General features: G+C 42.8%; 1 protein-coding gene across 2 annotated transcripts; it reads left to right on the forward strand.

The window, feature by feature from the left end:
* Window positions 1–6,090: 6,090 nt before the first annotated feature.
* Window positions 6,091–6,681, forward strand: DUSP21 (dual specificity phosphatase 21). 2 transcript variants are annotated; one of them, XM_070289587.1, is made up of 2 exons: window positions 6,091–6,258; window positions 6,369–6,557. In XM_070289587.1, the coding sequence occupies exons 1-2, from the start codon at window positions 6,091–6,093 to the stop codon at window positions 6,555–6,557; spliced, it is 357 nt and encodes a 118-aa protein (XP_070145688.1). The 2 variants fall into 2 exon arrangements, with proteins under 2 accessions (XP_070145688.1, XP_070145687.1); XM_070289586.1 differs by having other exon boundaries at window positions 6,091–6,681.
* The last annotated feature ends 4,785 nt before the right edge of the window (window positions 6,682–11,466 follow it).

Below are 11,466 nucleotides of genomic sequence, written 5' to 3' on the forward strand. Positions count from 1 at the left end.
TAAAAAGTATTACTTAGCTTTATTGAGATGGAACTGTTTTATAGCATTTTCTATTAACAAGATAGTATGAAATTTCTCCAAGACAATAAATATTTTTCTAGGTAGTCATTTTAAGAGCCACATTATATTCTACCTTACCAAGATTTCATAATCTAGTTACACAAGCCCTTATTCCTAGATTAGGTTTTTTTCCAGCTTTTTATATTGTAAATAATACTTACAATGAACATATTGGTAGGTAAATCTCTGAACACATTTGTGAGGACTTCCTTAGAAGACATAAGTAAATTACCAGCCGGGAAATTACTAGTTCCAAGCACATGTGCACTTTCGCCCATTCATTTTTATTGTGAAATACTTCAAGCAATCCTAAAGTCTGCTGGATATGATAATAAATACCTGCGTACCCAACATCCAGTTTGTCAGACCTTAACATTTTGTCATGTTTGCTTCAGATTTATTATCTTAAGAAAATAAAATATTAAGACATATTGAAACACCCTATCTCACACACCCAGATCCAATTCTTTCCGTGAGGAATCACTGTTCTTGGTGTTTCTCAGTTGCTTGTGGGTTTTTAACATATATATATATATATATGCATGTATAGGTACAGGCAAGTGTAAACAATGTATAGTACTATTCTACTTGTTTTTAAATTTCTTGTTGCACATTTTTTCCTGCCTCTTGTTCTTTCTGTACAACATTATACTTTCGAGACTTATCCAGGTTTACACATGTAGCTATAGTTCATTTGTTTTCATAGCTGTTTGTATGGTATGACTGTGCCCTCAAATTTTCATTTGCTTCTTCGTAGACATTTACATTGTCTCCATTTCTTCACTACTATAAACAACATTGCAATAAATATTTTTGTTTACATCTTCTAGCATTTATGAGCAAGAGTCTTTACCTGGGCTGGAATTGCTGGGGCATAGGCTATGTGCATCTTCAACTTTACTGGACTGGTCTCCAAACTGGTGGTGCCACCTTTCCCTGTTACCAGTAGTGTCAGAGTTTTATTTGCTCTGCATCTTCCCCACCACGTGGTTTGGCCATTGTCTTTCCCTCATCTCTGACCCTGGTGATGTAGGAAAGCGCTTATTTCTCTGAATTCTGTCACCATGAAGTATTACTAGTTTTTCAACTTTGCTAAATTTTTAGGCAAAAAAAAGGATATTTGTTGATGATGTCTAAATACATTTTGATTTTTTCTAATTATGAAGATATCACAAATTATTTTAGAAAATTTGAAAATATAGACAAACACAAAAAGAAAAGAATTGCCTTTAATCCCACCACTCAAATATAGTACCAAGTAGTATCTGACATTTGTGAAATTCTTACTCTATATATACCTAGGGCAGCTTTTGATACCTAGTATTTCCACAAACAGTACTCATTAATAGCTATTTAATATACATGTGATATATATCTATAAAGATACATATATATGATGAATATACATATGTATATATTTCACCTTTACAAAAAAAGTACAACTTTTTATAAACTAGTTTTTTTCACCTAACAAATAAGTCACAATCTCTTTCTCATAATAGCTGTATTCTGGACTGGAGAGTGTAATTTGAAGAATTCCACATTCATATCCATCCGTCTCCCTTCAGCATCCGTAAACTAAGGACCAGACTGAGCCCAGCAACAAGTCCTAGGAAGCTGGCTTGCTGCTGGGCTGTATACAGTGATATAACTGACTCTGCCCCATGGGGAGATGGAATTAATATACAACTCTTGGTACTCAGGGAAGGCAACTCCCACCTCTGCCTTAGAGTCTTCTGTTCAAGACTACCTATCCTATCTGTCCACGGATAACATAACATGCAACTCCTTTTAGCTACTAGCTCCCCCGTGTCCTCATCCCATATTCTTTTAGGTTTTCTTACCACCACTACCCTTCAGGGCTTCCCTGGTAGATCAGTCAGTAAAGAATCCAACTGCAGTGCAAGAGACTACCTGCAAAGTGGGAGACCTGGGTTTGATCCCTGGGTTGGAAGATCCCCTGGAGAAGTAAATGGCAACACACTCCAGTATTCTTGCCTGGGAAATCCCATGGACAGAGGAGTCTGGTGGGTTACAGTCTATGGGGTCAGACACAACTTAACAACTAAATCACCACCACTCCTCAATATAAATATATTACCTACATCCTCAGCCTCTTGCCTTCACTGTCTACCCCACTCCCAAACTCTCCAGACACTGACCCACAGAAAGTTTGATATTCCATTCTCTTATGTGGCCTGGGCCATGTGTACATCTGAGGAGGTAAATTCTATTTGGATTTGATCCAGCTTCCATGGCAGAAAAGAGTCTGTAATGGATGTGCCATCGCTCATCTAGACTATTGCAATAGCTCTCACTCCCTCAAGTGCTGCCTTTCTCCCCACTGTACCTTCTGATCCACAGATTCACCTACATAGCTGAAGTGAGTATCCTAAAATTAATTCTGTTATGCCATTTCTCTGCATAAAATACTCCAAAGTGCCACCAGGATGAAGCCCAAGTGAGGAAGCACAGGCCCTCTGTGATCTCTGTTGCCACTCCTATAGCCATTCCACCTATCATTTCTGCCTTGCTCTGTCTATTCCAGTAATCCTGAGTTGTTCTCTGCCTTCCTGACACCCTTATGCCTTTGCGACTTCCTTTTCCCCCTTCTTGTCTGCCTGGAAAACTTCTACTCATCCTTCAAGTCCTAATCCAAAGATATTCCCAGAAACTCAAAGTACCACCTTTACTTATTCTTTATTCATTACAAAAAGGAAAAGCTACCTTTACAATGTAGAATGGATGGCATCATCGACTCAATGGACGTGAGTTTGAGCAAGCTCCAGGAGATAGTGAAGGACAGGGAAGCCTGGTGGGCTGCAGTCCATGGAGTCGCAAAGAGTCAGACAAGACTTAGCAACTGAAAAACAACAACAATGTAGAAACCTAACTAATGCCACTTTAACCAGGTGATCAACTTTATCATCATCATTAATGGGACAAACAGACATCATATTGCTCCCAATGAGACGTACTGAGAATGACACAATCTGGTACTATTCTTGTGAAAAACAGTTCCCTTGCATCTAATCCTGAAGGAATGATCAAACACTTCCAAATGGAAAGATGTTCTGCAAAACTGGCCTGAACTCTTGAAAAATATCAGCGGCCAGGAAAAACCAAAGCAAAACAAAAGGCTCAGAAACAGTTCCAAATTAAATAGTGCTCAAGAAGCATGACAGCTAAATGCAGTGTGGTCCTTGTTTCCATTCTGAATCAAAGGGAAAATAAAACAGCTCCAAATAACATTATTGGGAGGACTGGTGAATTTTGAATATGGGTTATATTTTAGATAATAGTATCAGGTCAATGTTAAATTTCCTGAATATAGTCATTATATTCTGGTTGTGGAGGAGGGTGTCCTTGTTCTTAGGACGTGCTGAAAGGGCTAAAGTGTTGCTCTATCTGCAGTTAGCAATGCCTCAGCAAAAAGAAAGCAAGCAAACAGATAAATATGTGTGTTTGGAAATGTGATGGCAGAGTGTTAACAATAGAGAAATTATAGGTGAAGGGTGAACGGGCGCTCATATTCTATTCTGCACCCTTGCTGTAGGTTTGAAATTTTTCAAAACAAAAACGTGAACAGAATAAATAATAAATAAGAAAAGCAAACAAATGAACAAAAAAAGCTTTGTTCCAGGTCATGTTTTCTGTGAAGCCTTTCGTGATATCCTCCCCCCTCACCAACCACCCCCTAGCCTCAGCAGACACACACATAAAACAATGAATCATCCTCTCTTCTAGACTCTTTCATGATTATGTATCTCTCAGACTAAACTATAAGTTCTTTGATATCTGAGCCTGGGTGTGCTGTGTTGGATCTACACAACGCTAGAACTGTACCTGACACAGATTGGATGCTCAGCTGATTTTTTTTAAATTAATCAAGCTCATTCTTGAGGCCTGGAAAGGATTCAGTAAACAGGCAGGAGTGAGAACGTTTTCTCAAGCAAGAGGAATGGCATGAGCAAAGGTAAGAAAGCAGGAATGCGTATGTTGCAATTACCAAGAACATTTGATTTGTTTGGTCAGAACTGAAGATTTATAAAAGTGAAAATGCCTAGCACATAATAGATTCTTAAGAAAAATTTAGTGAGTAAATGAATGAATGAGATTAGAAAGGCAGGCTTAGATTAAAAAGGAAGGGGCCTCAACTACTGAATAGAGAAATCGGAATGTTAACTGATTCTTGACACTCAGGGTCTTTTCCCAGTGTCAGGTAGAGAGTATGTTCTTAAGCGAGTCCCTTGTACATTTTTTTTTTCTCCTAAATAATAAGAAAAAGTAAAAGTAAGTAGAAATTTGAAAGTGATCAGTTTCCAAACTTAAGAGGAGGAAACATCATCTTCTCATCCATCCAAGAAAAGATCTACAGTGGAGTTTGAAGATATCCAATATCCCTCAGATGAAAGGGCATCACAGAATATTGGCTGGAAAAATACATGAATCTAATATGAGCCACACTTGTCTTTGAGAATAGTGTATGAAATTCTTTTGGTTAATTTTACTACATTAAAAAATATATATCTTTTGGCTACACTGCATGTGGAATCTTATTTCCCTTACCAGTGATCAAACCCGCGCCTTCTGCATTGGAAAGGCAGGGTCTTGACCACTGGACCACCAGGGAAGTCCTCTAATTTTGTTGTTGTTGTTGTTTAGTTGCTAAGTCGATTCTTTTGCAACTCCCATGGACTGTAGCCCGCCAGGCTCCCCTCTCCATGGAATTCTCCAAGCAAGAATACTGGAGTGGGTTGCCATTTCCTTCTCCAGGGGAACTTCCCAACCCAGAGATCGAACCCAGGTCTCCTATAGGAAGATTCTTTACTACTGAGCCACCAGGGGAGCCCCCCTCCCCCAATAATTTTATAACATTTTTAAAGTTTAAGGAGCAAACTTTGCACATAACCCAAAATGATAAGGAATGATGGGGAAGTAATGGATCTCAGAGCTGCTCTATGAAATAATTTGTTAGTTTTAGGTTATAGTTGTTTCAAATCTTCAAATCCTACAAAAATCTTAGATGAGAGGAAATGCAAATCTCAGGGAGCATTTTAAAAAATCTATTTTTGGCCCAGTTATGACATAGCATTGACTCACTCCAGAATTTTTAACATTACTGGGAAGAGACCATCAGTAGTGGTCAAAATGACGTGCTGTTTACAAAGCAGGTGGGCATTCTTTTGGGATAATGTAGACAAGATAATTTGAGCTGTTGTTTCAGGTAATAAAGCAGAATCAAGTGGTAAATCATTCGGGCCGTATGCACAAATAGACAGTGACATAGCTAAATTAGTCACAACTGTTCACCACAGGCCAACTTCACCATAAAGGGCTATGTATCAGCAATGTTCCCTTATAATAAACAGTCCTGATGTGTTGAGAGCAGGAGCATAATTCTATGGCTACAATCAACAAAGAAGTATCAGGCCAGGTCACCAAGGCCAGTGGAAACCCCTACCTCGCTGCAGTTTTATAGAGATTAGCATATCACAGGAGCCAAATGCTGTGCCCCAATGTGAAATATGATACTGTTACTTTGCAGAACAAGGGTAAACCCTGTTCTTCAACACTAATAAAATAGACACTGTGTACAGAGTGGTCCAATAATTGAAACATAAAAGAGATATCTGGTAACAGAACATTAAAACATTGAGACATAAGAATTTCGGCTCTAAAAAAAAAAAAAAAAAGAATTTCGGCTCTGAAAACAAGTAACTATGAAGAAAGTTTAAAAAGAGAGATCTGGGGTTTCTCTGAAGATCTGGCTCTGCGACCAAGTCCTCCCTGTTGCAAGCTGGCATTGCCATGGGAACCAATGGGAAGGGCCATGGGGAATTGTGACGCCCTCGAGGGACGGGAGGTGGGGTGGGGAAGGGGAATGGGGGGGGGGGCGGAGTGAAGAAGGAGAGTGACCAGTGGGTTACCAGCATACTGTCGCCCAGAACCTCTCCAGAGACATCACAGAGCTGTTGCTTCCTGAACTCGCTTCTGGGACACCGCAGAGACCGCTGTGCCACCGCCTCGATGACAACGCCTCTGTGTCCGTTTCGAATTCAGGCTGTCCGGCAGCCTGCGGCCCATGGCCTCTCCCAGATAACCAAGAGTCTCTTCCTCAGCAACGCTGTGGCAGCCAAGGACAAAGCCATGCTGTCTACCAACCACATCACCACCGTCATCAGTGTGTCGGTGGAGGCGACCGACATGTTCTTCGAAGACATCCAGTACGTAAAACTGCCGCTGGCGGATGCTCCCAACTCGCGCCTCTACGAGTTTTTTGACTTTGTTGCAGATCACATCCACAGCGTGGAGATGAAGCAAGGCCGAACGTTGCTGCACTGTGCTGCCGGGGTGAGCCGCTCCGCCACCTTCTGCCTCGCCTACCTAATGAAGTACCACTCCATGTCGCTGCTGGACGCCCACATGTGGACCAAGTCGTGCCGCCCCATCATCCGGCCCAACAATGGCTTTTGGGAGCAGCTTATCCATTATGAATTCAAGCTGTTTAGCAAGAACACTGTTCACATGATCAGTTCCTCAATGGGAATGATTCCTGACGTCTATGAGAAAGAAATCTGTTTGATGAAGCTGATGGGAGTCATTCCGGACAGCTCCTAGCTTCTGCTTCAGATCCTGCACCAACCTTGACTGAGGTGAACATTGAACTTTTATTGATAAAGAAACTAGAAGGGCAAGCAAAAAGGGGGGAAGGAGGAGGCTGGAGTTCTTATCTTAGTGTGCTTATCTTTAAAGAATAAAATTCATTAAATGGAAAATGATGGCAATGCTTCTTATCCTGTGAGTGGCAGGTCATGACTGCTGGGGCCTGGCCAGAGGGGAGGGTGGGCAAGCTGGTGTTCAGCTCAGATGAACCGGTAGCCTGGGACCAGCCAGAGGCTGACTAGCGCAGGGGTGAGTGTCCCCTCCCCACCTCCACCCCCAACCCTACCTGGTTCTTCCCAACCCAAAGCCAGAGCCTTAGACATGGTACATTTCTCTGACTGTACGTGCTTTTTACAGTAAGTGCCAACCTACTGGATAAGTGGGCTTCTTGGGGTTCTCCGGGAGTTCTGGGGGAGCCCCGGGGTACTCCTGCCCCCACCTTCAACCACAGTGACCCAATTCTGGCTTTCTAAATTTAATTTGCATATAAAATAATTTTCAAAAAAAAAATTCCACTGTGTCCTTCGTCGCTCAGTTGTGTCCTAATCTTTACAACCCCATGTACTGTAGCCAGCCAGGCTTGTCTGTCCATGGGAGTCTCAAGGCAAGAATACTTGAGTGTGTAGCTATTTCCTTCTCCAGGGGATCTTCCTAACCCAGGGATTGAGCCCGAGTCTCTTGCATTGCCAGGGAGATTCTTTACCACTGAGCCACCAGGGAAGCCCCAATCCCACTATATAAAGCTTATAAAAATATTTTTTTCCAGTGATCTACTATATGACAAGGGCCCAAAGAGCCCTCAGCAACCCCCACCAGCCTTTGTGAGAAAGAAACATTAATTCCTTTCCCTAAGTGAAAGTGTTAGTAGCTCAGTCGTGTTCAGCTCTTTGCGATCCTATGGCCTGCAACCCGCCAGGCTCCTCTGTCCGTGGAATTCTTCAGGAAAGAATGCTGGAGTGGATTGCCATTTCCTTCTCCAGGGGATCTTCCCTACTCAGGGATTGAACCCGTGTCTCTTGCATCTCCTGCACTGGCAGGCAGATTCTTTACCGTCTAAGCCACCAGGGAAGCCCCCTTTCTCCAAGGCACTTGCTAAAACAAAGTCCGTCTGACACCAGGCCTCTGTTGCTCTCATGGGCTGTTGTGTAGTAGGCTGGAGCTGCTGGCCAGGACTCGACTCTGTCACCCCACCCCTTGTGACTGGGGCCTCTCAGAGCCTCTATTTCCTCACCTGTCAAAGCAATGACAGCCTGTCTCTCCCAAGGTTGTTGTGAGGATTAGATTCCTTAGCGTGAGACCTAGCAAGCAGATGGTTTCCTGCTTAAAGGAAAAGGCTGTTCTTGTTATTAAGGTTACTTGTTGGCCCTGCCAGTTGGAGGTCAGCACACCCATCCTCATAAGGGCCTTTTCCCCATCTGTGTATGGCCCCTTTTTTTCTATAGAGTACTCTTTCTAAAAGTTATCTTGCCTCTAAAACAAATGGGGTAAGTTTCTTTCAGACCCTATCTCACAGGAGGCCTAGATTCAGAGCCCTTTCAGCATTCCCATTGTATCACCGTGTTTAATCTGTGTGAAAGCAAGAAGCACCATTCCAGGGCTCCCTGGTCCCCACCCAAAGGCCTTATTTAGAATCACTGACCATTAGAGCCAGAGACCTGGGATCAACTAGGATCCGTGGGGACAATTGCCAAAGGGACAATTGAGTGGGCCCCAGAAGTAGGCCCTGAAATCTAGGATTGTTTAAATTCCCTAGGTATATGACTCTGGCTTGGGAGCAGCTATTCTAATCCTGAATTACTCTACATAAAAATATATATGAGTCAGAAAGCACAACTACTCTGGTTGATGTAGACCTGTGGGTTCATACCACAGTGGAGTCCAAATACCCTTTCTCTCCAAACCGACCCTCACTCCCACTTCCACAAAAGCAGTGCCCAGGGATGCAATTTGGGGGAGTGGAGGGGGGTTGTTATGAAAACCTCTGCTCTAGTTTGATCCTGTCCTTCTACAGATGGAAAGACTGGCTCCCAGAAGACCAGGATTAGTGTGGCAGAATTCCCCCAAAGCAGCCTTTGTGGCAGAAACCCAGAAGAAAAATCTCTTTTCAAGTATTCTGAAAAGCAATTTGTTTAGGTGTATTTTATATAGATATAGATATAGATACAGATATAGATATAGATATATATGCATGTATTTTTATTTATTAATTTGGCTGTGCCGAGTCTTAGTTGCCGCATAAGAACTCTTAGTTGTAGCATGTGGGATCTAGTTCCCTGACCAGGGATCAAATCTGGGCCCCCTGCATTGGGAGCTTGGAGTCATAGCCACAGGACCACCAGGGAAGGCCCATTTTCATTTTTTTTTTAATACCTAATTTAACACACCATGGCTTCTATGGTGGCTCAGATGGTAAAAAATCCACCTGCAATGCAGGAGAACTGGGTTTGATCCCTGGGTCAGGAAGATGTCCTGGAGAAGGGAATGGCAACCCATTCCAATATTCTTGCCTGGAGAATTCCATGGACAGAGGAACCTGTCCAGGGGGTCGCACAGAGTTGGACACGACTGAGTGACTAACACTTTCACTACCACACTATGAAATTAACTCTCTTTGAACATGCAGTTCTATCACTGTTAACAATGCATATATTTGTATAACCTCTGTCACAATCAGGACACAGAGCAGTTTCATGATTCTAGAAATTTTCCTCATGTCTCCCTTGTAGTCAAACTCTGGCCCCACTCAGCCTCTGACAAACACTGATTGGTTCTCCATCTTATTGACTTGCTTTTCAGAGAATGTCACATAAATGGAATCATACAGGATACAACCTCCATTGACACCACCTCTCCCTCCACTGACTGGCTTCTCTCAGTCTTTGAGATTTACCCAGGTTGTAGTCCATTGTATGGATGTATCACAGTTGTTTTGCATTCACCTGTGAAGAATATTTAGGTTTGTATTACTTTTCTAAGGGCTGCTGTAACAAAATACTGATAACTAGGTGGCTTAAAACCACAGAAATTTATTTTCTCACAGTTCCGGAAGCCAGAGTCCTAAATGAAATTCTCTTCAGTGCCATGATACCTCTGAGACCTGTCGGGGGTGCAGGATGGGAAATGGAGAGATTTCTTCCTTGTCTCTTTCTAGCTTCTGGTTGTTGCCAGTGATCCTTAACATTCCTTGACTTGTACAGGCATAACTCCAGTATCTGCTTCTGTGGTCACATGGCTATGTGTCTGTCTTCCTTCTGGGCATCAGTTCAGTTCAGTCGCTCAGCCGTGTCCGACTCTTTGTGACCCCATGAATCGTAGCACGCCAGGCCTCCCTGTCCATCACCAACTCCTGGAGTTCACTCAGACTCACGTCCATCGTGTCCGTGATGCCATCCAACCATCTCATCCTCTGTCGTCCCCTTCTCCTCCTGCACCCAATCCCTCCCAGCATCAGAGTCTTTTCCAATGAGTCAACTCTTCGCATGAAGTGGCCAAAGTACTGGAGTTTCAGCTTTAGCATCAGTCCTTCCAAAGAAATCCCAGGGCTGATCTCCTTCAGAATGGATTGGTTGGATCTCCTTGCTGTCCAAGGGACGCTCAAGAATCTTCTCCAACACCACAGTTCAAAAGCATCGATTCTTCAGCGCTCAGCCTTCTTCACAGTCCAACTCTCACATCCATACATGACCACAGGAAAAACCATAGCCTTGACTAGACGGACCTTAGTCGGCAAAGTAATGTCTCTGCTTTTGAATATACTATCTAGGTTGGTCATAACTTTACTTCCAAGGAGTAAGCGTCTTTTAATTTCATGGCTGCAATCACCATCTGCAGTGATTTTGGAGCCCCCAAAAATAAAGTCTGACACTGTTTCTACTGTTTCCCCATCTATTTGCCATGAAGTGATGGGATCAGATGCCATGATCTTAGTTTTCTGAATGTTGAGCTTTAAGCCAACTTTTTCACTCTCCACTTTCACTTTCATCAAGAGGCTTTTCAGTTCCTCTTCACTTTCTGCCATAAGGGTGGTGTCATCTGCATATCTGAGGTTATTGATATTTCTCCCGGCAATCTTGATTCCAGCCCATGTTTCTTCCAGTCCAGCGTTTCTCATGGTGTACTCTGCATATAAGTTAAATAAGCAGGGTGACAATATACAGCCTTGACATACTCCTTTTCCTATTTGGAACCAGTCTGTTGTTCCATGTCCAGTTCTAACTGTTGCTTCCTGACCTGCATACAGATTTCTCAAGAGGAAGGTCAGGTGGTCTGGTATTCCCATCTCTTTCAGAATTTTCCACAGTTGATTGTGATCCACACAGTCAAAGGCTTTGGTATAGTCAATAAAGCAGAAATAGATGTTTTTCTGGAACTCTCTTGCTTTTTCGATGATCCAGCAGATGTTGGCAATTTGATCTCTGGTTCCTCTGCCTTTTCTAAAACCAGCTTGAACATCAGGAAGTTCACGGTTCAGGTATTGCTGAAGCCTGGCTTGGAGAATTTTGAGCATTACTTCACTAGCATGTGAGATGAGTGCAACTGTGCAGTAGTTTGAGCATTCTTTGGCATTGCCTTTCTTTGGAATTGGAATGAAAACTAACCTCTTCCAGTCCCGTGGCCACTGCTGAGTTTTTCAAATTTGCTGGCATATTGAGTGCAGCACTTTCACAGCATCATCGTTCAGGATTTGAAACAGCTCAACTAGAATTCCATCACCTCCACTAGCTTTGTTCGTAGCGATAC

This window comes from Ovis canadensis, chromosome X (genome assembly GCF_042477335.2).
Source record: "Ovis canadensis isolate MfBH-ARS-UI-01 breed Bighorn chromosome X, ARS-UI_OviCan_v2, whole genome shotgun sequence".
Classification (NCBI taxonomy): domain Eukaryota; kingdom Metazoa; phylum Chordata; class Mammalia; order Artiodactyla; family Bovidae; genus Ovis; species Ovis canadensis.

What these genes read in the sequence shown, in the direction of transcription:
- DUSP21 (XM_070289586.1), top strand. Translation starts at nt 6,091, where the DNA reads ATGACAACGCCTCTGTGTCCGTTTCGAATTCAGGCTGTCCGGCAGCCT.